This window comes from Schistocerca gregaria, chromosome X (genome assembly GCF_023897955.1).
Source record: "Schistocerca gregaria isolate iqSchGreg1 chromosome X, iqSchGreg1.2, whole genome shotgun sequence".
Lineage (NCBI taxonomy): Eukaryota > Metazoa > Arthropoda > Insecta > Orthoptera > Acrididae > Schistocerca > Schistocerca gregaria.
In genome coordinates, this window is record NC_064931.1 from 428521055 (window position 1) to 428548941 (window position 27887).

Here is a 27887-nt window from a genome sequence, read left to right on the forward strand (position 1 = left end):
CAGGAAATAACTCTTCATTAAAATGTCGTACTTTAGTTTGCTCTGGTCTTTGGATCCAACGAATATAATTTCACAGCAGAAACCATAAAAGATGCTCCTGCAAAATTTGTTTTTGAGGCTGACATAATCGCGATTACGCAAATGAAGATAACCGTGGGTTGCCGGATGATTTCTGAATTTGTGTGAATCTGATTGTTACGATATAATGGTTATTTGTTACTTTCGTCCTAGTGGAACGCGGAAGGACATCTTTAAAGTCATTTGATTATTGTAATGGCTTCAACGAGGCAAGACCCCCATCTTCGGCCGACTGAGTCGTTAAGACTAGTCCTGAGAGATAAGCGAAAGAGAGTCGTGGGGATTTACAGATGACTTAAGTACACACACTTCCCGTTACGGTGACCACACAATCGTTCAATAATAGCGACGCTCGGGTCTGCGGGAGGGGATGGAAGCCGCACAAGGCAGGTAAATTCGTTAGCGACAGTGGCTCAGTGAGTGCATGGCAGCTGGGTGGACAGCAGCACGGGGACCACACGCTAGCCATGTCGCAAGCGCCGTTGCTCACCAGGTACCGTACCGGCGTTCCAGCTCCCTGACGAATGCACGCCACAGGCTCGACAGTTGGGCATAGGCCATTAATATTGTTTTGTCGCGGCTTTACGATACTTCGCATTTCGAGCACGCGCTGTTCAGAATTTTTTTTTTTGGGAACAGTGAGAAGATATTGGTCAGGTAACAGTTTTATACGGGTAACAAATAATTTACTTTAGTGCATTGCAGAAAGAGAACAGCATAGAAACCTACCAAACTCTAAGTATATGTAATAATCTTCTTAGTTAATTTTTATTGTTGGGTCTTCTCATTTATCATCAGACGAATTAGGCTTTGTTGCACCAAAGCATCATCGGGTATGTAGATAGTTTAAAATATGCATTATGTTGTCGCGGTGGTATTATTATTATTATTTATTATTATTATTATTATTATTATTATTATTATTATTATTATTCCCTATTGACAGAGCGATTGAACTTGAGTAGTCAGGATTTCTTCTTCGTTCTTCCCGAATTCTTATCATACGTTCACTGTTCTCTCTTGCGTTCTTCCGACCATCTTTTTCCCGTTCTGTTCTCCGTATGTTCTTGTTTAAGTGTGTGTTTCTGTATGATGTTTATAAACTTTTTCTTGTTTTTGGTCTTGTTTACTATTTCAAAGATTTGTCTTGTGAGCCTCCTTTCATTCATCCTGCTGATATGTCCATAAAATTTCATCATTCTCTTTCTAATGGTGTCTGTTAATGTTTCAATGTCTTTTTAAATCTCTCTAGTTGGCCTCTTCATCAAAATTCCTTCCCGAAACACTGGTCCATATATTTTCCTCAGAATTTTTCTTTCCTGCTTTTCAATCTCTGATCTTCATATGACCATGAATCAGTGTAGGTTCTGTAGCATAAAGTGCTTCGGGTAGGACTACTGTGTTGTAATGCCTCAGTTTCACATTGAAAGAATCTTATTATAGTGATTCTAAGTGAACTTACATGCTTTTTGTAATCGGGAGATCCTATCTTTATTGCCAATTGAGTTCAATCCTGATGGTTGGATTACCTCTTCCAGATATCTGAAGTGGGCAACTTGTGCCACTTCCCCATATTGAGTAGTAATGGGAGCTTATCTACAGGTTTGTTTTCCATATATTGTGTTTTCTCGCAGGAGATTTGTAGCCCAGTTTTCTGAGAGATTTCTTGTAGTTTTTCCACTGCAAGTTTGGTTTCCTCTCTTGTTATTTAGAATAGCAAGATCGTCCGTGAAAGTTACACTTCACCCTGATTCTCTGCTCTTTTTTTAATTTCAAGCTGAATTCCTTTTATTTACTTTTCCCATGTCCTCACATTTTTTCCAGAACCATGTTAAACAGAAGGGGGCACATCCCATCACCATTATGGATATGAAACTCTTCTGATGTTTCTTCCATGAATTTAACTTTGGAGGTTCTATCTGTTAATGACTGTTGAATAATTCACCTTGTTTTCCTGTCAATTCTGAACTCGCGGTAGTATATTGTTGACTATAAGCAGTTCGTCTGCTGACATACCTATTCTGGACGTTAATGGAGGCTATTAGCGTTCTGTTAGTATATGTGATCACTGACAGTTTCAGGTCAAATAGCACAGAATCACGAAATAACACGATCCACTATCGGACGAAACAGCAAAGCGAAACGCGCGTGGTAAGTTACCTGCAAACGAATTTGTTACATCACTGCAGACGGAAGCGTCATACACATAGTTCCAACCTTCCGTAGTTTGATGTATTGTTTTACTGCACGTACAGCTTAGAATTTCTCATCCACAGCCGGAAATTATACAGAGTCCAGGCGTGGTTTGAGTATTTCGCTTTCGTAGTATCAAACAAAGCCTCAAAAGAAAATTTCAGTAGTAGACAGAATTTCTACATTTTCAGGTCCCATTTTTATGCATTTCTGACAGCTTCTATGCCTATCCCCGAACCTTTAACATTGTTTAATCTATAAGTTATAATAATTGCTAATAAAATGTTTTTACGTGAAAGGCAGACAAAGTTTGGCATATCTTCAGATTACCTTACATCAGTTACGGCATGTTCGCTCTCTATATTTAAGCAAGAAATAGTAACTGTATTTCTCGCTATTCTTACAGGTTTTTTTCCTAAGAGTCCCGCGTAATCAGTTTGAAAGGGTTCGCTATCCATTCACTAATGCTGAGTACGAGAACTATTGAACGTTTTTAACTCGTTTCCATATTTATTTTATTGTGAAAACTCATTGGTGACTGGCTTTCAGATTATAAAACTAAGATATTTTTATTCGTCCCCAATATATATATTGTTGTTCCTAGATAAGCGTTCAGAACTTCGCATGCGTCTAAACAAATTCTCTAAGATACAACTCTTCCTCCTAATCTGCCGTCTTTTATAAAAGTCATAGTAACAACGCTGACTAGTCGGTAAATAGTTTCACTAGCATTCTATGTGCAAGACTGTACCTCCATTCCAGCATGACTCAGTATGCGACATCTCTCTGAACTCGCAACTAGCGTATAAAAGTTTTTTAGCTCCTGAAGTCCTTAATTTGGAAACTTTAGCTGCGCTCAGTCAATGTAATTCGATTTACGTTATGAGATATGTTTGGTCACGAGTGTGACACTGTGTCCCCAGGAAAATTGACCAAGTTGTGAAAAGCGTTCTTTCAATGCTGAATTAATACTGGTAACAGTAAGCTGTTTAAGATACTGTGAGCAGGATCCGAACACAAGCTAATTTCGTGGTACGTGACTACTCCGGGCACACTTGCTGCTACTCGACTTTCGTCGTCTTTTTTCAAACAGATGCTGAATTTATAAATCAATCTGACAGGCGGAGTAGGATGCGAGTTAGCTTTGCGAACATTTTCTGCGCGTGCGCGGACCGTCTTAGCTCCTCTCCTCTGTCCATCTTAAGTAGGCCCGCCTTTGCCAACTACTTCTTTTCAGCTGAAAAATATTAACATCAAAAAAGTTCTGCATCACCTCAGTTCAGAGAGTTGCGGAACCTGTACAGAAAATTCGAGTTGAGATCCACATAAACATCATTTCCACCCTTTATTGCTCATGATAACCACACATTGCATGTTATTCCACCATACAATGAGACCTTCAGTGGTCGTGGTCCAGATTGCTGCACACACCGGTACCTCTAATACGCAGTAGCACGTCCTCTTACAGCACTGATGCATGCCTGTAATCGTCGTGGCATACTATCCACAAACTCATCAAGGCACTGTTGCTCCAGATTCTTACTCCTCAACGGCGATTCGGCGTTGACCCCCCAGAGTGGTTGGTGGGTCACGTCGTCCATAATTTCAATTTATCCCAGACATGTTCGAAAGGGTTCCATGTCTGGACAACATGCTGACCACTCTAGTCGAGCCATGTCGTTATCCGGAAGGAAGTCATTCACAAGATGTGCACGATGGGGAGTTGCGAATTGTCTTCCATGAAGGCGACTGCCACGCCAATGTGCTGCCGATATGGTTGCACTATCTGTCGGAGGATTGCATTCACGTACTGCACAGCCGTTAAGCCGCCTTCTATGACCACCACCAGCGGCGTACGTCGGCCCCACATAATACCACCCCAAAACAGCAGGGAACCTCCACCTTGCTGCACTCGCTGGACAATGAGCCTAAGGCGTTCAGTCTGACCTGTTTGCCTCCAAACACGTTTCCGACGATTGTCTGCTTGAAGGCGTGGGCGACACTCATCAGTGAAGAGAACGTGATGCCAATCCTGAGCGGTCAATTCGGAATGTTGTTGGGCCCATCTGTACCGAGCTGCATGGTGTCGTGCTAGCAAAGATGGACCTCGCTATGGACGTCGGGAATGAAGTTGCGCATCATGCAGCCTACTGCGCACAGTTTGAGTCGTAACACGACGTCCTTTGCCTGCACGAAGAGCATTGACATGGTGGCGTTGCTGTCAGCTTTCCTCTAAGCCATAATCCGTAGTAGCGGTCATCCACTGCAGTAGTGGGCGTCCTGAGCGAGGCATGTCATCGACAGTTCCTGTCTCTCTGTATCTCCTCCATGCCTGAACAACATTGCTTTTCTTCACGTAGAGACGCCTAGACATTTCCCTTTTTGAAAGCCCTTGCTGGCACAGTCACAATGCGGATGCGATCGAACCGCGGTGTTGACCGTCAAGGCATGGTTCAACTACAGACAACACGAGCCGTGTACCTCCTTCCTGGTGGAATGACTGGAACTGATCGACTGTCAGACCCACTCCGTCTAATAGTCGCTCCTCATGGATGGTTACTTACATCTTTGGACGGGTTTAGTGACATCTCTGAACAGTCAAAGGGACTATCTGTCATAAAATATCCACAATCAACGTCTATCTTCCAGAGTTTCGGGGAACTGGGACGATGCAATAATTGTGTGTAATTTTGTACTCATATAGGTGCTTAATGGAGCTGAAAATAGTGTGGGTTTATAATGAATACTGTCGAAGTGAATCCGCCTCATAGATATACTAATAACTCAGCAAGCACCTGGCGTCTCACTTAAGTTCAAGTAAGTAAAAAACATGCGACAGACCATCTAAGGGGTGTAAACATTTTTTCAGTAATACCTGTTTAAGAAAGTTTTTACTTATATTGACTTCTAGTACTAATTTTCTCGTAAAAGAGTGCGTATTGAGGCTGACAAGACAATCTCCCGGCAGAGAAAAAAGGTACATAAGGCATCAGTTGCCACTACGGGGCTAAATTTTCGTGTATTGAAAGGAGGAACACTAGATGTTCGCTGAAACTGTTGAAAAACTTCTCAGGATAAATGAAGGCAGTAATTTTGGCCATACGACAAATGCATAGAGTTGAAAACGATGGTTCGGGCTTCAAAACTGTACTGAGATGTTCTGAGTTCTGTCTGTTCTATCGATATTGTAGTATGTATGTAATGCGGAAATTTTAATCACATCCTGAAACTGTTTTAACGAAGAATAGTGGCTATATACCAGAAAATATTCCGGCACTAGATACCAGTTCCTTTCTGCTTTCACGAACCTGCATATGAAACGCACGTCAAATTCCTCTACCAAACTATGAACATTGATGTGATATGTCTACTAGGAGTAATAATTCTGTCATTACATGGAATGTTTCTAACCGAATAACCGGAAAGTTATTTGTGTGCATCAGTAATTTGGTTAGCTAAACGAGTCTCATGACCTTTAAACTTTAGATAAACCATGCTGAACCAAATCTGGTGTATCTCAAGTGACGCACATCAAATGTATTTCATACTAGTGCAAAGAAAGACAACAGACCTGCCCACTGCAGCATCAAAACTGTTGTTAGTAAGAGCAAATTGTAAAGCTAAAGCAATTAGTGTAAAATTTCTATCAAACAATAGTTCATTGTAATGAAAACTCCACGTGAACATACCACACTTATGAAATGAGTTCCCAGTTTTCCGCCTATAGCTGTTATGACGACCACAATATGTACTAAAGGAGTGATATTAACACTTCATATAGATATCGCTTGAAAAAAAAGCCATAGTGAAATTATATGGCCAATACATTTTTCATTCCTCACAATCACTCAAGAAGGAACCAAGCAAGATAGCTTAGTGGTACACAGTTGACCCAGTCTTCCAGATTTAGATTCATACGCTACTTCACTAGATCGTTTCAGTGACGTTTGAGATGGTTCCTTCAGTAGGTGACACATTGCACTGCATCTTTGTCCAACTGCGCTGAGGTCTCACCTCCAGTGACGCAAACTTCCCTTAACTTAGTGCGGTGTCTTTACCCAGTCATACGACGCCATTACAACGCAATGATTTTGTTTTTCGTTATTTATAGCGCAAAACAGATGTGTTATCAACGTGAATTAAACTATTTATAAAAACGATAAAAATTAGATTATATGGAGAATTGACAAAGATACTTACACTTGTTAAACAATTTTTCCATCACTCGTTCAGCGTGGACTGTATGCAGTAATCTTTAAATCTATTGAAAGCTGTTAGATTATGCAGATTAGATTTTTTCCCAAAAAAATCTACACCGTTACACTGCTGTGACCTCTTTGCACCTTTGTACAAACGATATCTCCCAAACGGAATAATAGCACTGAAATGCTGATGTCCTGAAAGCAGAGTTCTGTGAGAGCCGAACTTTATTCTATAGATAATTAGTATCCTCGGTACGGGAAAAACAGCGCTCACATAGCACCTTTATGCAGATCCACAATAAACATTTGAAGCTCCTCATAAATACGTTCTTTTGATAATCAGTGAACATGAACAATAGACCATCGCGCACATACGGGAAAATATATCAATACGCTGAAGTATAGTAGTCAGCGAGGCTGTTCCTCGTCTAATGACCTATCCAGGTTCTTCGAACGGTAGGAAGATCGCTTACAGGGGGACCACATAGCAACCACTTTTTTGTGTTTGTGTTTTTCTTATATTTATTGTAGGTGAAGTTCAGAACTCAATCATGAATCAGCAAAAGCAGTTAGATAAAACTCGCAAAAATTGTCGAGAGAATCGGCTTTGAAGTTTTCCGACAGTCTGAAGTGTGTTAAAGCATGGTAAACGTTTCTCGAACGGTCGTGTGGCTATTCGGTGTGTGGCACAGGTTCGATTCCCAGCCCTGGCCAAAATTTTAAACAAAGGTACATGTTCCACGAACATTCGCATGAAGCGTAATGTTTTTTTTTCGTTTGAGGCTCTTTTTTTTATAAAAGATCAGTAATTAAGAATGTATATCGGCAATAAACACTGGATTTTTGTGTGAGATACGTAACTAGAACATGAAGACGAGCAGTTTTTGTTAAAATTACTGTTAGATAAGTTACGTAGCATATATTTGATGAATTTCACATTCAAGGTAGGTATTCGAACTGAACGAAAACAAAAATGTAATGACCGAAAAAAGTCTCGAACCATCGCAGTGTCGAGCGCAACTGTTTTTTTTTAATCTTTAGGTATTTGAAACTTCACGAAATTGCTATACACCTCTGTTTAAAAAGTAGCATCAGCCGGTAATCTAACCTGAAACCACTACGTTGTAGACGAGCATTCTACCACACAGCCTGTCTAGAAAAACCGATGTTGCTTTAGCATATTGAAGATTGCCGGAAAACTTAGTCTTTCCTTGAAATTTTTGAGAGCTTTATCGGACTATTTCAGGTAAATAATATTATAGTTCTGAACTTCACGTACTATAAATATAAAAAATTACAAAAAATCGATTGCCGTGTGGTCCCCTTCTTAGATTTGTCGAGTGATACTCAAATAAGTTAGAATTAAAACAGACGTAATGATAGTGTTGTAGCGCAGTGGTGAAACACTACTCGTATTAGAGACAGCCGTTCATATCCCCATCCGGCATAAAGACTGAAGTTTTTTGTGATTTCTCGAAGCCAATTGCGGCGAATGCCAGAATGGTTCCTGCAAAAAGAACACGGCCGAATTCCCTCCACATCTTACCCTATTTGCACGTTGTGCTCAATCACTTAAGACTTCGTCGTCGACGGCACGTTAAACCCTTATCTTCCTTCCTGATAAATGGCTTTTTGAGATTTCCACAGGGTTTGGGAGACCTTGGCTCATACCGTGTTTGCCAAATGGCGCTTGCGCAGGTCGGGACGTACGCATTCAGCTGGGTCGCGCTCCAGAGGAGTCTGGCCCTAAACACGGGTGCTGCGGAAGCCGCAACTAAAGGCCAATTACAGCTGACGGGTAGGTTGCACACAACTCGAGGGGAGACTGGGTGGGTGCGTAATTGAGTAATGGTAGCTAAAGTGCCCCCTCGCTAGGGACACAGGAAAAGCTGTTTGTGTCTCTAGACTCAAGCTACGTGCTGAGTTAGCTACACAAAGCTGGATGCTGTCGACATCGTGTTCTCGTGCTATTGCTTCCAGGTAGCTGTGAAGTTGGAGTGCGAATTAGATATTTTTGTGGAGAGAGGTCTATTTGTATAACAATGACACGGATTTCAGCTAAGCATTGACACACTTCTTCGTTTAAATGCTAAAAGGGACCTGAAAGTCATTGTTTTATTCCCACTGTCAGTATGCCATGAAGCAATTTCAAAATTGCTTATCAACAGTTTTATTACGTAACCAGCTTCGGAGTTCCCTACGCAGTATTTTATATTACATGTTACTGTAAAGCTTCTATCAACGTGAAGTATTTGTTGGACACAGCAGGGCTTCAGTAGACATGACCCCACTAACGAATCACACTGCAATGATGTGTCCAGTCATGGGATACCTCCTAATATCGTGTCGGACCGCCTTCTGCCCGGGGTAGTGCAGAAATTAGACGTGGTATGGACTCAACAAGTCACTGGAAATCCCCTGCTGAAATATTGAGACTTCATAGACGTCCATAAATGCGACTATGTTGCTTGATCAGGACTTTGTGCAACAGCTGACATATCTATCATGTCCCACAGGTGTTAGATGGGATTCATGTCGGGCGCTCTGGGTGGCCAAATCATTCGTTCGAGTTGTCCAGAAAGTTCCTCAAATCAGTGGCGAACAACTGTCGCCCGGTGACACGGAGCATTGTCATCCATAAAAATGTCATCGTGGTTTGGGATCATGAGGTCCACGACTTTGTGCAAATGGTCTAAAAGTAGCCGAACATAGCCAGGAACCAGTCCGTTCCATGTAGACACAACCCTCACCATTGTGGAGCCTCCTCCAGCTTGCACAATGCCTTGTTGACAACATGGCTCCATGACTTCGTAGGGCTGCGCCACACTCTAACCCTACCTTCAGCTCTTGCCAACTGAAATCGGGAGTCATCCGACCATGTCACGGTTTTCCAATCCTCTAGAGTCCAACCGATATTTTTACGAGCCCAGAACAGGCGCTGCACGTGATGTGCTGTTAGCAAAGGCACGACTCGCATCGGTCGTCTGCTGCCATAGTTCATTAACACTAAATTTCGCCGCACTGCCCTAACAGATACGATCGTCGTACGTCCCACATGGATTTCTAAGGTTATTTCTCGCAATGTTGCTCATCTGTTAGCATTGACAACTCTGTGCAAACGCGCTTCGGGCGTTAAGTGAAGGCTGTCGGCCCCTGCGTTGTCCTTGGTGAGAGGTAATGCCTGATATTTGGTGTTCTCGGCGCACTCTCCACACTGCAGATTTCGGAATATTGATGCTATTTTGTTAAAAACTGACATACTGAGCCCGTGACACTGTACAAAATATAGGTTGACTCTTACATAGAAGATAACAGCTATCAGCACTTTGTTACAATGCTGTTTGTTTATTTAAATATCGTTACCGGTTTCGAACAGATAGGTTCATCTTCAGGCGACTAGTTCACTTTTTACATAGCTTTCGCCTTCTGTTTTCCCAACTGGTGAAACTTCCTTGGGATGGTGTGCCGATGAAAAATCCGCGCCATTGTGTTCCACTGCAGACTGCTTATGATCTTGCAGCAGCGAAAACTGTATGATGCCGTTTGCATTATATGTATGTACTTAATGTAAAGCACCACTCACATACGAAGTAGTTTCACCACATAGATGTATCTGTACAAAGATGGCGATATTATACCATAACAAAGCCAAAAACTTCCACACATGAGAAATTTCGTTATACATGTATGGGACAGTAGAAATTACTAATTTGTCAATGTTACATTACTTAATATTTACACTGAAAGAGAACTGATTAAAATTAAGATAAACAAATAAAGCTGCATTTTGTAATTGTTACTGCAGTGATATTACGTAAATATTATAGAATACAGTGAAACAAAAGTAAATAAGGACCAGTGTACATAAATATTACAACTAGGAATATATTATATAAATATTATGTCTGTCACATACATGAGTATAACGACATATCTCTGAACATGGAAGTCTTTAGCATTTTTATGGTTGTAATATCGCCATCTCTGTAAGCATACCTCAATGTGATGAAGCTTCTTAGTGAGTGAGAGGTGCTTATATTATGTGCATACATACACATAAAATAAAAATATCATACAGTTTTCGCTGCTGCAAGATCATAAGCAGTCCGCACTGGAATATAATAGTGTGGATTTTTCATCGGTACCACCAACCCAAGGAAGTTGCAGCACTTTTGAAAACAAAAGGCGAAAGCTAATGCAAAATGTGAACTAGGCGTCTGAAGATGAACCTGTCAGTTCGAAACCAGCAAGCGCGATATTTAAATGAATAGCATTGTAAAAAGTGGCTGGTTGCTATTATCTTCTATATGAGAGTCAACCTATATCGGAATATTGAATTCCGTAATGCTTTCCGAGATGGAATGTCCCATGCATTTAGCTCCAGGTACCATAGCGCGTTTACAGTCTGTTAATTCCTGTTGCGGCCATAATGAGGTCGGAAACCTTTCGACATGAATCACCTGATTACAAATGATAGCTCCACCAATGCATTGCCTTTTTATACCTTATGTACGCCGTACTACTGCCGTCTATGTAAGTGCATATCACTGTCCCAAGACTCGTCACCTCAATGCAATGACAGATACATACAATACTGGTAAATAAATGTGTTCATAATTTTTGTCGAAATGAATACTGAACAGTTAAGATCATCAAGCCACAAATTAACAAAATAAACTAATAACACATGCCTCATTCGGACGTGCAAGAAAGGGTGTGTTGGCGCACTGTTGGAGACATTAATCCGCTCAAGTCTAATGTCTTTCCAATACGTTTACCATTGTAGAATCCAAAATGACTTCAAGCTCTGTGCGCTTGCAACGCGTCGCTGGTAAGTCTTTGCCGAGTTTGCGTAACATACAAACTTAACTTACGTTTACAGTCCGTTAGAACTAACGAATCTTTATTTTTATGCTGTTCATTACAGCTTGACACCACATCCTTTAGGTGAGTTACAGGAAGATTTTAGAAAGGCACGCTACAAGATTATATACACCCAAGAATCAAAGCAACTGGTACACCTACCTAATATCGTGTAGGGCCCCCGCGAGCACGCAGAAGAGCTATAACACGACGTGGCATGGACTCGGCTAATGGCTGAATTAACACCATGAATCATGCACGGATGTCCATAAATCCATAAGAGTACGAGGGGTGGAGATCTCTTCTGAACAGCGCGTTGCAATGCATCCCAGATGTGGTCAGTGATGATGTCTGGGGAGTTTGCTGACCAGCGGAAGTGTTTAAGCTCAGAAGAGTGTTCCTGGAGCCGCTCTGTAGTAATTTTGGACGTGTGGGATGTCGCATTGTCCTGCTGCAATTGCCCAAGTCAGTCGGAGTACACAATGGACTTGCATACATGGAGGTGTTCAGACAAGATGCTTATGTACGTGTCACCTATCAGAGTCGTATCTAGACGTATCAGAGGTCGCATATTGCTGGAAGTGCACTCGCCCCACACCATTACAGAGCCTGTCCCCTGCTGACATGCGGAGTCCATAGATTCATGAGAATGTCTTCCTACCCGTACACGTCCATCCGCTCGAAACAATTTGTAACGAGACTCCTCCGACCAGGCAACATGTTTCCAGTCATACAGTCCAATGTAGGTGTTGACGGGCCCAGGCGAGGCGCAAAGATTCGTGTGATGCAGTCAACGGTACCCGAGTGGGCCTTTGGTTCCGAAAGCCCTTATCGATGATGTTTCGTAGAATGGTTCGCACGCTGACAGTTCTTGATGGCCCAGCATCGATATCTGCCGCAATTTGCGCAAGGGTTGCATTTCTCATGCTGAACGATTCTGTTCAGTCGTCATTGGTCTCGTTCTTGCAGGATATCTTTCCGGCCGCAGCGATGTCGGAGATTTGTTGTTTCGGCGGATTCCTGATACTCACGGGGCACTCGTGAAATGGTTGTACGGGAAAATCCCACTTCATCGCTCTCAGAAATGCTGTAAACCAACGCTCGTGCGCCGACTATAACGCCGCGTTCAAACTCACTTAAATCTTAACCTGCCATTGTAGGAACAGTAACCGATCTAACAACTGCGCCAGACACTTGTCTTATGTAGGTGTTGGCGACCACAGCGCCGTATTCTACCTGTTTACATAACTCTGTATTTGAATACGCACGACTATATCAGTTTCTTTGGCGCTTCAGTGTATCTGCGGCAGATTTGGAGTCTAGCGGTTTGCCATCTGTAAGATAAAGGGCCAAAAGTCCACCTCTTCCGTTCGTAAGGAAGCACAGCAGTAACATCTTACAGCTAAGAAGTCTGTCAGCAATGTCAACGTTAACTTAAAATTTAACACTGTCCATTATTTATTTTTCATTTATTTCCTCATTACTTAATTTAGATATTTCCTTGATGTAGTCAGATGTGCTGGTCTTTATACAAAAGTTTTGCTTACGATAACCTGTGATAATATCGTGTTATGCAGTCTAATCGCGCACTTTCTCCTTATAATGTACTAATAAAACTCTTGACACTCAAAAATAAATGTCCTAAATCTATCAAAATCAGACGAGCACCCATAAGCTCCTGAATGTATCAAACTGTTACTCAACAAATGGTTCGCTGCAGCCTCTCTAGTGACACAATGTTGGTGGCTACAGGCATTTGGAAAGTAACATTTGCAAAATACCCCGTAAACAGTGAATTTTCTGGTCTTATGGGTGCCTAACAGTTTACGGTTTATAAAATGTAGATAAATGTCCCGGGCAAAGGCCGCCGCAACCGGATGTTGCCGCACGAACTTTGAACGTGAACAACACATGCACTTACGACATCGTGTTTTCAGTTAAATAATAGTGTCATAACTCTCTGTTCGTAAGATCTAGAACTTAAAGTAGAAAAATGGTCCAGTTAAACGTTCACAAACTAAGATCTACGATCAAATAAGAGGTGTTAACATGGAAACCAGATTAGAGGCAAGGCGACATATTTTCTAAGCTATACTGTCACGAACTAACTTTCTACCAACGGTAGTGATAAATTTACTAATAGTTTCTGTATTTCAGTATTCTAGCACATAAAAGGAATAGCTGTGAAAATGTTTAACGTAATGCAGAATTATTTTTCAGCGGCTGGGACAAGGGGAGTTTAAAACCTTAGACGAAAGTGCCATTAAATATTGGAAACATACCACACAATAAACGTACTTTCACTCTCCTTCAAAGTAATCCCCATAGGCTAGTAACACAACTGACAGCACTTATCAAGCTGCGAGGAACTCTCCGAACGGAGGAATGGGATGAATGTTGGAGGAAAGCTCGGGGATCACAGCGTGCTGAGACATCCGTTTCGATCCCTGTACAGTTCTGGTTGTGTACGTATAAGATGAGAGCTTGTTGCCCAAAAAATTATGAACACACGCATTAAGGAAATCATCAGCTCCTCAGAAAATTGGTTTCACTAATGTGGATCTTCCTCTTCCAAAAACGTTTATGTACGATGGCGCTGACATTGTCCTTGCTAATCCCTGAGATCCCTTGTATGAATCTTAAAAACAGACGCGAGTTCTATGCCGACATCTGTCGTACTAGTTCGAAGTTGTTTGTTATTTCGTTTCTTGGTAGTCAACCCGAACATAGCAAACAAACTGAATTCTGTCCGTCCCGTAAGAGGTTTGTTTTTTAAACGCATTTTATCTTTATGGCATCTTTTCAGTATACTTCCCTCAGTAACACATGCGTCGCTGTCGCAGTTACTCGCAGCTTGTAAGACAACTTTGTCAGTGCGTTGCTCCATCGTGTATTGTGTTCTGACAAGTCGTAACGTTAGACTGACCACTGGCCGTAACTGAGAAATCTTAGTGTTTTGACGCTACTCTTCTCTCTGTGTGGGGTCTGTGTGTGTGTGTGTGTGTGTGTGTGTGTGTGTGTGTGTGTTTTTTCAAAAATGGCTCTGAGCACTATGGGACTCAACTGCTGTGGTCATCAGTCCCCTAGAACTTAGAACGACTTAAACCTAACTAACCTAAGGACATCACACACATCCATGCCCGAGGCAGGATTCGAACCTGCGACCGTAGCAGTCGCACGGTTCCGGACTGCGCGCCTAGAATCGCGAGACCACGGCGCCCGGCGTGTGCGTGTGCGTGTGCGTGTGCGTGTGCGTGTGCGTGTGCGTGTGCGTGTGCGTGTGCGTGTGCGTGTGCGTGTGCGTGTGCGTTTTGTCAGAATTTCTTGCTCGTGTGGTTTCACGCCGCATAGTTACACTAGAGGCAATGTCTCTCACAGAGACAAAGGTCAATTTGTATAATTTGACTAAAAACGGACTTTAGTTGTGTTAACATTCCTGCGACATCTTCACCTACTTGACACTAGGGTTTTTTATCTCTTCCCCCCCCCCTCTCCCCTCCCCCCCCGCCTTTCTTTAATTCATTACAATTCTTCTCAGGAGACGAACGTACAGTATGGTAAATTGTATAACTGAAAAATTCTTCGAACGCACGCAACTTTATACAGACCGTACCATGCGTGTTAGCGTTTTGTCAGCCATTCCATTTGGAACAGAGATTATGTTCTTTGTTCTTCACCTGACCGTAACGAATGGCAAACAGCAGCAGTCACAGGTAAAAGAGGACAGTTTGGGTACTGATAAATGGATGATAAAAGTTAAACATTTACAGTTCGTAGCCTTATCTGAATGAACATCGTTACAATTACTTAAAGTGATTCAGGAAAAGCCAAGAAGTCCCTGGTCGGAATGAGCGGATGGAGACTTAAAACAAGAATTCTCTCAGACTACAGCGCCTAAACAAAATAATTCATCACACTCGGCCGGGCGTCGTCGCTGCCGTCACGTAACACCTGCCCAGAGTAGCTGTGATTCAGCTAATTGTCCGCCGCACAGATGGGTCGGCTCGTTCTCCACCCAGCCTCTATCTGGTTATATCCGGCTAGCGAGAGGACCCCTGCTGATAAGCTGAGTCAATAGTTGCGCTCTGGCTGTCAACTTCAAGGTGAGTGCTTACGCTCTCTCCGCGGGGTCCTCGCAGCCGAGACTCTGGTGCAATGCCCCCTTTTTCGGCTATTGCTCTCGTCCCATCTCCCCTCCCCTCCTCCCCTCCCCACCACACGCATCTCATCCCTTCATGTGAAAACAGATAAACAGCTTCGTGTTACGTGGCCTCATTATTCGATACTCTCGGAGACAGCAAAATATGTTCCTGGTTTCCGCATAAATACCGTCAAATCATTTTCGAAAAAAACAAGACATGGCGTCGCATTCCCTTCCATATGATTATTGCGTCTGCCGTATTGAAACATTGCTTCCGCCCGTCTTCAAAGTTATTGAGGCCTGACGCGAAGTCACACTCACCGTCACGGCCAGATGCCAGTGTCCTCTTAGCGATATGCGGCACGCGAAACCAGTGGACGCGACATACTACTTGGCGGATTTGGTCTGAAACATTTTTGGATTAACTGTCTGCTTTGTCACACCATCAAGTCAGCTTAAATAAGGGTTGCCACCGTAGCTTTGACCCGCGATATAGGGATACAGTTCTCTCAGCTCCACAGTCAAAAGCCCCGACTACTTTCAGGCAAGATCCTTAGGTCCTACCACTGGACTGGAAAGCTTCACAGCTAATACTTTAACAAATCACCTTCAATTGACAATTACCAACTACTTTTGGTAATTACCCAAACATGCAGACGGGAACACTGTCAAATGTCTACAGGGAAAAGGGCACTGAAAATGTTTTTAATATTTGCACAGAAAACAGTGACATTCATTGACTAGAATTAGCTCAGCCAAGTTCGTCTAGTTCACTAAACCGTACCACTCAGCTAACTTCTCGCTCCATGCTTTCTCCGAGTTCTTAACTCGCCGAAAAAGTCCACACTCATTTCTCCGTAGCTCTCACAGAGAACAGAAAAATGCCTGAGCGGTAATTGACGCCCGCGCACAGGAACACACTTTCGAATAACCTGTCGGCTTTCCGTACTGGGAACCTAACTCAGTTGATCGCGAAAGATCCTTCACTCCAGAGCTCCGAAATGACAACTGCGTTAAAGCAGAAACTACGTCCCAGAGATGCCATGACTTGCCACCTCACCCTCCACAAGGGCTGACGACCAACTTCTAGATTTCTTGAGCTCCCCTTTGCTCCACAAAATTGTTCAAAATATATGCCCTTCGTCTTATCACAAAACAAAAAAAACGTAGGCATTGTCACTGGCCATGTGAAGTGTGCCGACAACTGACACGACTTACAGAACCATTTCTGCAACAGCCTTAATGGGGAAATTTCTCTCTATGTATATAACCAGCCGTGTAGAAGGATCAGGGGAAATACAGCCCATCCTCTCCAGGCAGAATCCCACCCCGGGCGCCTTGGAAAAATATTGCAGACACTCCATACATGCTTATGGAACGTAATACATTGTTACAGTATCAGTCCCTTACCCCATTTCATCCGCGAATGCTGCTCTGGACGAAACATTGCCTGTAAGCTTCCTTGAATGCACTAAACACATTCATTTTGTCGCTAGCACCTCTATTCGATACAAAAGTTAAATCGAATATTCTAAACGAATTTAGGTTTATCAGTTAATTCTTCATGCGATTGCATTAAGAGACTACTATAATGTTTAAGTAGTTCAATGCTGAACACAGCAATTTCGCTGCAAGGCATGTAAAAGGTCTTAAGTCATTGGACGGATCTTTTGTAAATAACACGTCTTAAAAGGAAGTGGTCCAATCAGACATATCGAAGCCCACCCCGAACTTTTTCTGCAAGGGGAATACAACGAAAGTAATGGACTTTCAGAAGTCTAGCTGCTAAGACGCACTGCAAGTATTATTAAAAATTTTTGAAGTTACTCGTTTTCGTCACACGAAGAACCACTTGAACAGACCTTCCAGCCTAGCGCACGATCGGCCGTGACAAAAGCGTAGCGCCACCTAGTGCGAATATCTAATTTCTGTAGCAGAGTTCTTCTGATGATTCAAAAATTACATGATTTTACGTACAATGAAACAGTTGGTTGTTTATTCCCCATAATTGACACAATAAAGCAAAGTGTCATTTGACTGACGAAAACACATTTTCCTTACACTAGACATACCTAACGAAAGAAAAATTAATGGTTTCAGGCACTTCACAATAATTGCTAATTCTATTTAGACAGAATTGCGGTGGGGTAAGAAATGGTACTGGCTGCTGTTCTTGTTACGCTGCACACCAGACATATGTAAAGCAATTGGTAAAACGTGCCGTGACTGAAATTTGAGAATGCTGTTCTCCTGAGCAACCTCAAATGACACGGAGCTATCGGAAATTATAGTGTCAGACAATTTCCTTAAGAAAGACTTTCCAAAATCGAAAAGAATTCTTTATCAAGAGTTACATTGGTTGTTCGGAGTGGAATCTGAATTATATCAGGTCATTTAGTTGTCCTCCTAAGAGACAGAGCTGTCGCTACGTCCATGCCAAGATTTCAACAAAATCAATAAATTAATTTCTGCAACGGGCTACAAACTGTTTAAAATGAAATATTAAAAATTATTATTTTATACTTTTACGTTTTTATAGGTCAATTATAATATTTTTGTCACTAGTCTGTATATTTGGTCCTAATGTGCCTGGAGGTCCCTGAATCCAGATATAAAGCTGCGAAAACTGTAATGTACTCATCACTGCCATTATTGTATGAGAAAGTCATAGGATTAGTCGATTGCACAACACATTTTTTCGCCCCGAAGAGATAAAGTGCGGTTTGTTCGCACTTCTTTCTCGAAACCTGAATGATAGGCATGAGTCACAGCAGATGTGGGGGATAAGAGCAAGTTTCATCATCACGTCAGCTACGAATTAGGTGCATCTCCTCCACACCTTTACCTGAAGTAAAGATCGTTATTTTGCGACTACCTATATTGTATGACTTCTGTAATATCTTCCACCAGATTTAAGAAGCTTTGAAAACAACAATGATCATCTCCATTGATAGTTGGAGAACCCAGTCTTTTACTACTTCATCGGTAACTGAGCATCGCCTCTCACGAGCAACTCTACAGGGTTCATATCTCGAGAAAATGCCGCTAAATAACTGTTGTTCATGTTATTTTCTTACGTTTAGAGATTTATGGTGGTTATTATTGGTAGTTGGGGTTAACGGGACTTTGTGGCCACCCTGTACTGTAAAATCTTTGATAGTTTTTCGTTACCACTAAAGAGTTTCATTTTGGCGCGTATTTATTACTTCTTGTAAGTCTTTCCTCCGTTTATCCTGTTCGCGGTCAGATTTTAGGAAGGAAAGTCGGGTTTCAACACTGCTCAATATTAGACGTTAAAAACACTGAATATCAATTCAGTTTTGACGCCACTGTTAACACTTACGCTCCGGCAAAATCAACTGGTAATTATGATTGAATGTTAAATTAGTAGTAAATTTCAGTTTACAGTAACTACGGACAATTGTTTAAGAGAAAGTAGCAGCAAAGGATGAAATATGTTTTACAAACTACGATCGCGCCAAGTCGTGTTACCTGTGTACCCATGCGCCATCAACCAAAAGGATAGGCGCTTGACGAGTTGCGTATGCACAGAACGCTACAGATCCGGTGTGTGTGTGTGTGTGTGTGTGTGTGTGTGTGTGTGTGTGTGTGTTTTACATAAATACTTGCAGCGTGTCTTAGCAGCTAAAATTTTCTTTTCGGTATATTCGTCCTGTATAAAAATCTCCAGGGCATACTTCGTCGTGACAGATTGGACCTTTCCCTTATTGGAAAGTGTTGTGGAGACAAGAGTTCCCAAAATGTTAATACTGTGCGGTGTCCCATTGAAGTGCACTGTACAGGCATGTAACACCGTTACCAACCAAGTATAGTCACCAGAAACTCGTTGCTATTATTGAACTTAAATTTCTTAAATATGATATGGGTCACATGTGAATGAAAAGTATCTTAGGGTGACGTGAACGTTTCTTGAAGAAACTTCCTTTCAAAAATAGCTCCGGGCTAGGTGGTGCAGTGGTTAGCATACAGGATTCGCTTTCGATCAGGGCGATGTTAAAATCCCCGTAAAACCACCCTGATGAAAATTCCTTGGTTCCCCTGAATCGCATTACGCAAATGCTCTTGAAAAGGACACGGCACCAGAGTTAGTGCTCCGGCTCTAATAATTTAATGTTCCTTCCTTCAAAAATGGTCTCTTCTTGCACCCTCCCACTAGTCGCCGTCTGGTGTTTGCTCCCTTCTGCTGTAAATTTCACATTACAGTCTCTCTCTATTTATGCCTGAACTGCGCCGTAAACTTACTCAGACGACTACAGTGACCAATCATCTGCCAGAGACACTACGTTTCAATTGTTGTAGAGACTTCAATTTCTTCACGTGCATCATTATAAATTTGCTACCAAAGTGACACCAAATGCTGATCTTTGAAGACTGTAAATGAGTTTCCTGTAAATAAAGGAACTGTTCGTACCTAGGTTAGTGAAGCCTGTCAGTGAAAGAATTCGTTTATACTATCATGTATCAAAGAGCTACACTTAAAAACAAAAGAAATAAAACAAAAAGTGGTCTGTACTCCATATTGTGCCAGAGCTGGTATGTGAAATACGGGTAATAAGTCTGGCCTCGGCAGCCACAGACTGTGTGTGTGTGTGTGTGTGTGTGTGTGTGTGTGTGTGTGTGTGTGTGTGTGTGTGTGTTTTGGGAGGGTGGGGTGGGGGTGTTCATTTCAGACGGAGGCCTCCTGGCCGAAAACTGAAGTGTTTAGTAGTCAATTTTGTTATGCCAGTCGGAGACTCAACATCTCCGCCATATAGAGTAGAAATCCATGCTTTTCATAACATTCTCATTATTCCATAATGGAATTTTCTTAGCCTATTTTAACGTGGAATCCAACACCACTGCACTGGTTATCGTTACCGACCTCCTACAGCTGCTACATAGAAGCATCAACTGTGACTGAGGCGTATTATCTGTTCAGTTGTAGCATACAATCGGTGACCCACGGAAGTTCTGACGAGGGGAGCGGGGAGCGGAAACAAGCGCAGAGGAAGAGCATTGGCCGATGCGCCACCGTAGGCTTGTCGGCATGGGTGGCGCGTTCTGCATCGTCACGTGAATTCCAATGTCCGGGGGGACCCTGCAGGCCGCTGCTGCTCCGGCAGGCTCCCCCAGCTATGCTTCACGCACGCGCGAGTAAGAAGAATGTTCTTAATTACCTTGGGAATACGACGTAGCTGTGTTAGCAAACATTACGACAGCTGAGAACTGTACTTTACCACAACGAGCTAAGTTACGCAGTCGTTCAGATCATTTATGTTCGGCAGGAACTAGAATGAAATGTCAGTCTACCTTAATTTACGTTTTTCTTAGATCACCTGCGACTGTTGAGTTCATTGCTTCCGAATTCTTACGCATGAGAGATTACTATCTCTAACGCAGCCTGGACATCGAAGTGATCGAATTCAGACGTCTTTCCATGACGGTCAAAAAATAATATACAGTACATTGTAGGCTTATAATTGCAAGCGTTAATGAAATGAGACGCCGTAGGCAAAAGCCTTGGTCCTGTATGAAGTCAGTAAACGTTTGATAGTTTACTCATTATATAGTAGGCTCCGTTATTTACCATCGCGAATGCACGTTCACGAACACATGTTGATCGTTACATCCACTTTTTGGAAATGGCGTACGTTCTAAAGATGTGCCTTGGTTGGCCCAGAAACATAAAAATGAAATGAGGCTGCATCGTAACTGTATGGAGGTTGTAGCACTACAGACCCCCTCAGTTGACAAATGGTTCTCGCTTTATCTTCGTGCCACACGATGCCCGTGGGTGCAATTATGACTTTATTGTTTATAAGGTATCATGTGTTGTTAATCAGCAATGATACGTCCATGCCCGAGGAAGCCTACGAATCTCCCAGCGATGCGAAAAGAATGTCTCAATCAAATTTGTTACGTGACCAGGAAATTAGTGCGTTTTTTCGTCTCTGAGGTGCTGAATGTGTCTTCAATTAACTACATCCTCATAGAAAAATCAGGATTGAAATCAGACTTCATCATACACAATCACTCAATGAAAACACTGTGAACAATTCCCACGAAATTCACACATGGAAAATCTCCCTTGTGTTAGCCAAGAAGCCCAGGAGATATCTAGTTATTCCGTACTCCCCTCGTTCAATTAGCGATGCATGTCTTAACCGAGACCGGTCACACGATGACGCATCTATCATTTTTGAAGAGTGTATTAATGACAGACAAGTTTTCACCAGTCGCATCGAAATCTCTTAAACCAAATAAAAATGCAGTATTTCGCCTCAGCGGAATTCCCACCGACTGGCAACAGATGACTGATTTGATACGTACGTGTTGGCGTATTAGCTGCGCGGAGTAGCCGTGCCGTTAGAGGCGCCATATCACTATTGGTGCGGCCCCTCCCGTCGGAGGTTAGTCCTCCCTTGGGCATGGGTGTGTGTGTGTTGTTCTTATAATTTAGTTTAAATAGTGTGTAAGTGTAGGGACCGATGACCTCAGCAGTTCGGTGCCTTAGGAATTCACACACATTTGAACCTTTGTTGGCGTAATAGCGTGCTACGCCAATCATGAACAGCAGCGTGCCTGAAAAATAAGAGAAATAAAAATTAGGTATAAGTTCCGTGAGGAAGAACCACTGCTTTTGACTAAGATTTACATTCCCTTAATGCTTAACATTACCTAGGTAAGTGTGATTGTATTTTACTTCCAGTCGAACTTGCGTGCAAAAAACGGTAAAGCAACAGAAGCGAAAAAAATGTAGATGTGAGTTGCCTAAATTCTGTCACAATGTAGGTATTTCTGCAGGTACTGGCAATGTTTCTAGTATATTGATCCCCACCTATTTCGTTGGAGAAGGTCGTGGATCACCGGCCACAAGGAATTCATTTCAGAGATCAGCAAGGGCCGAATTAGTGGTAAATTGCTACGAAGTACCTTAAACATGCGTAAATGATACAAAGAAAAAGAAAGGCCCTCTAAAGATCAAGGCACAGCAGTCATCAGTTCGTCTCTCCAACGATGGTGAGCACAGAATTTAAGTTGTAGATTCATAGCAACGATAACAAATTGTTTTTTTCTGTTGTTTAATAGCTACTTTCCACAAACAGAACTGGATATTATTAAATAGGTTTCTTCACTGAATAGCCAATGAAACTGGTACACCTGCCTAATATCGTGTAGGGCGCGTGCACGCAGAAGTGCCGTAGCACGACGTGGCATGGATTCGACCAACGGCTGAAGCAGTGCTGGAGGGCATTGACACCATGAATCCTGCACGGATGTCCATAAATCCGGAAGGGTACGAGAGGGTGTAGTTATGTCCTGAACAGCACGTTGCAATTGCACCTCAGATATGCTTAGTAATGTTTATGTCCGGGGAGTTTGGTGGCTAGCGGAAGTGTTTAAACACAGGAGAGTGTTTCTGGAGCTGCTCTGTAAAATTTTTGGACGTGTGTGATATCGCATTGTCCTGCTGGAATTGCACAAGTCAGATGGAATGCGCAGTGGACATGAATGGATGCAGGTGGTAAGACAGGATGCTTACGAACATCTCACCTGTCAGTCATATCTAGATGTATCATGGATTCCTCATTCACGACACACTCGTCAAATGGTCGTACAGGAAAATCCTCACTTCATCGCTACGTCGGAGATGCTGTGTCCCATCACTCGTGCGCCGACTGTAGCACTACGCTCAGACTCAATTAAGTCGTGATAACTTGCTATTGCAGCAGCACTAACCGATCTAACTACCACGCTATGCCCTTGTCTTATATAGGCGTTGCCGACAGCAGCACCATATTATGTCTATTTACATACCCCTCTATTTGAATGCGCGTGCCTATACCAGTTTCTTTGGCGCTTCGGTGTAAATGGTTGACGTATGTTTCTATTAAGCCCAATTCTTTTGGCTGTAGGAATTGACACATAGTGTCCGGCATTAGTCATACATCATTTCACATATGAAATATGATCATTTTTATTAACAAAGTTTTAATCGTTCATTGAAGCATGAAATGGCACACAGCATAGAACGGGCTCATTCGTTGGCAGTCGGCAGACATTAAATTCTACCGTTGCTGTACCCGTCAAGACATCGCCCTTTTTCCACAGTAGTAAATCGGTCGCCTACGGCATTACACTGTTACCCACATTTCGCGTCAGGGCCGGCCGGAGTGGCCGAGCGGTTCTAGGCTCTTCAGTCTGGAACCGCGCGACCGCTACGGTTGCAGGTTCGAATCCTGCCTCGGGCATGGATGTGTGTGATGTCCGTAGGTTAGTTAGGTTTAAGTAGTTCTAAGTTCTAGGGGACAAATGACCTCAGGTGTTAAGTCCCATAGTGCTCAGAGCCATTTGGGCCATTTTTTTTCGTATCAGGGCACAGCATACTCGAGTTTCCCCTTCAAACTTCATCTGTGTGTCGTGAAGAAACCAGGTTTGGTTTGACCCTCGCCATGTTTCTGAGATTAACCAATCTGGAACGTGTTTCGCACAGCCTCTAGAAACCAGGTTTAGAGTTGAGCAAGGAAGCAACGATATTTTTTCTCAAGACTACTAAGTGTCAAGTCGCCTGGTTCGCGTTGAATTACGCCATAAAATAGTTCGTCCCATTTGTATGAGTACACTCCTCAAGATACTGTTAAACCAGCTCTGTTTTTAAAACTACTGACGACCTTTAGCCGGTACCTGTTAATTTTCTCTAGCGAATGAGATATTTTACTTTTTCATGACTATGATGATCCAGTGTGTTTGCTGTAGGTCTTTCTCACACCTTAATGCGCATACCGTACTTTCCATGCAAAATGGTCTACATGGTAATTTTAATAAGGAAACAAACATGAGTCACAACTCGCTAAGAGGTAGTCAAGATTTTCAGCTCGCACGTAAGGCGCACGATTCATCATTTCACAGCTCCGTTCCATGAGTACTAATAACTTTAAAGGATTATTATTAAGGATATATTTACTGCTGTATTCCTCTTCATTAGGCATAAATACATTGAAAGGCTCGTGCACATTACCAGTTTTCGGTTATGATATAATTTTCGCGCTGTCAAAGTACTTAATTAATCATTAATCAGCGATCAACGGCGATAAATAATTTAATCCTCCAGCCGTCACCTAGGACAATTTTGCGAAACAATAGTACGTTAGTTGATCTGAGGATGTCAGTTCCTGACTTTGATATAGAATCCTTAACATATTTCCATTGTAATTATCCAAATGTAGCTACTTGTTCATCCATGGAGTATCAGTTAACATGCAAAATCTATGGGACTGCTTGCGAAGTTATGTCAAACGTCACGAACGTTATCATGGAATGTGGTGAACATTTATAGGTTGTCCAACAGGAACATTGCCACCTGTATCATGAACCCAAGCCCGCCCATTAAACCGCAAATACAAAGTGCTATCGAGGATCATCTACATCAACATGCATACTATGCAAATCACACTTAAGTGCCTAACGGGGTTCATCGGACCACCCTCGCAATAATTCTCTATTATTCCCATCTCGAACAGCGCGCGAGAAAAAGAACGCCTATATCTTTCCGTGCGAGCTCTGATTTCTTTTAGTTTATTATGATGATCGTTTCTCCTTATGTAGATCAGCGCCAACAAAATATTTTCACATTTGGAGGGCTATGTTTGTGACTGAAATTTTGTGAGAAGATTCCACTGCAGAGAAAAACGCCTTTGTTTTAATGATATCCACCCCAAATCCTTTATCATGTCAGTGACACACTCTTCCCCTCTTTCTCGATAATACAAAACGTGCTCCTCTTCCTCGAACTTCCTCGATATACTCAGTTAGACATACCTGGTAAGGATCCCACACCGCGCTGCAGTACTCCAAAAAGGGACGGACAACCTGAGTGTAGGCAGTCTCTTTAGTAGATTTGTTAAATCTTCTAAGCGTTCTGCCAGTAAAACGCAGTCTTTAGTTCGCCTTCCCCGCAACATTTTGTGTTCTTCCAAATTTCAATTGTTCGTAAGTCTAATTTCTAAGTATTTAGATAAATTTACAGCATTTAGATTTGATTGATTTATCGTGTAACAGAAGTTTAACGGATTTCGTTAAGCACTCGTGTGGATGACCTCTCACTTTCCATTATTTATGGTCAATTGTCAATTTTCGCACCATGCAAATAGCTTTTCTAAATGGTTTTGCATTTTATTTCGATCTTCTGATGACGTTACTAGATGATAAAAAACAGTATCTGCAAAACAACCTAATACGGCCGCTCAGATTGTCTCCTAAATCATTTATATAGCTATAAAACAGCAGAGGGCCAATAGCACTATCTTGGTAACGCTAGAAATAATTTCTGTTTTACTCTGTCTTTCCATCTCTCACTACGAACTGACCACTCACAAAAAGCACGAATCCAGTCGCATAATTGAGACGATATTCCGTAAGCAAGAAGTCTGATTACAAGCCACTTGTGAGGCACAGTCTCAAAAGCCTTCTGGAAATCTAAAAATACGGAATAAATTCGAAATCCTTGTCAATAGCACTCAACACTTAATGTGAGAAGAGATAGTTGTTTATCACAAGAATGATGATTTTTAAATCCGTGTTGACTGTCAATAGACAGTTCTCTTAGAGGTAAATCATACCGTTCAATCACAATATATGGTCTAAAATCCTGCTACATATCGACGTTAATGATATGGACCTGTAATTTAGTGAATTACTCTTGTCTTCCTTTGAATACTGGTGAGACCTGTGGAACTTTCCAGTCTTAGAGTGCAGACCTTCGATTGAGCCAGCAGTTGTACACGATTGTGAAACACAGAGCTATTGCCTCAGCATACTTTAAAAGGAACCTGGTACACAGTCTGGACAGGAACACTAGTCTTCTTTAAGTGATTTACGTTGATTCACTACTCCGAGGATACCTACTTCCAAGTTTCTCATGTTGGTAGCTGATCTTGATTAGAGTCCTGGAATATTTAATTCATCTTTGATGCAGGAATGTCAGAAGGCTGTGTTTAGTAACTCTGTTCTAGCATCACTGTAATAGATAGTATTTCCATTCCTATCGCGCAGAGAAGGCACTGATTGTCTTGCCGCTAGCACGCTTTACATACGACCAGAATGTCTTTGGATTTTCTGACAGGTTTCGAGATAGAGTTTCGTTGTGGAAACTATCCTAACCATCTCGCATTTAAGTCCACTCCAAATTTCGAGCTTCTGGAAAAGAGTGCAAAGCTCTGGGATTTCGCATTCGTTTAAATTTGGCCTCCACCCCACCCCCCATTTGCATCCACCACCATGTTTAATGCGTACTTCCCGATTCAGACGTGTGTTTTCACCAACATACCGAGCGTAAATTGAAGTCGCCACCAACTGTAATTGTAAGAGTTCGGTATTTGTTTGAAATTACATTAAAGTTTTCTTCGAACCTTTCATCAATTATACCATTTGAGATGAGAGGTCGGTCAAAGGACCAAGTTACTAATTTATTCCGGTTGCCAAGTATGACATCTACCCACAGTAACTCACAAGGACTATCTGCTTGAATTTCGCTGAAATACAAACCTCTACCAACAACAACAACAACAACAACAACAACAGCCGGCCGCTGTGACCGAGCAATTCTAGGCGCTTCAGTACGGAACCGCGCTGCTGCTACGGTCGCAGGTTCGAATCCTGCCTCGGGCATGAATGTGTGTGATGACCTTAGGTTAGTTAGGTGTTAGTAGTTCTAAGTTCTAGGGGATTGATGACCTCAGATGTAAAGTCCCATAGTGCTTAGAGCCATTTTTTGAACAACAAACGAACCACCGCCAACTGTATTTGGCCTATCCTTTCTGAATATCGTTGGATCCTTCGCAAAAATTTCGACTGTACTTATATGCGGCTTTGGCCAGCTTTCAATATCTAAAACTATTTCAGCGTCAGTGCTTTCTATTAGCGTTTGGAGCTCTGGTACTTTCCCAACACAGCTACGACAATTTACAACTGATTCCTAGATCTACGTTCTTCCTGTGTTCGACCTGTACCCTTCGAGACTTTCCCCGAGACCGCCTAACCTATTTCGTGTGTGGTGTGCATATACTGCATCACGAAAAGTTCCCTCCAGAATCAACTTTGAGAGTCGTGGAACATATGCAGAAACAGAAATACGAGTGGATTTCAAAAAGAAAATTACCCATGTAGCCCCCACGCTAAGATCGTAGTGCAACAAGAGCGGCTCATCGTCAGAGGAAGTAAATGTTCTGTCATGCACACACAGTTCTGTTACGGTACGTATAACAAGTGCATCAGTGTGGATGTGGAAAGGTACTAAGTTGAAGCACGTGTGACAGTACAGTTCTTGGGGGCAAAATGTCTAAATTTGCACACAGATTCGCTTTAAAATTCTGGCTGTGTACGAACCAAATGCAGTGTCGCTTCCAGGCGTA

The 27887-nt window shown here is 42.3% G+C and overlaps 1 protein-coding gene across 1 annotated transcript in view; it reads left to right on the forward strand.

Annotated features, from left to right (window-relative positions):
- Positions 1-492: 492 nt before the first annotated feature.
- The window catches only part of LOC126297441 (uncharacterized), a 58001-nt gene continuing 30606 nt past the window's right edge, over positions 493-27887 (forward strand). Inside the window, exon 1 of the mRNA XM_049988288.1 lies at positions 493-571. Coding sequence (XP_049844245.1) covers positions 546-571 — 26 coding nt within the window. The 5' untranslated portion in view covers positions 493-545. The remainder of the gene's footprint in view (positions 572-27887) is intronic.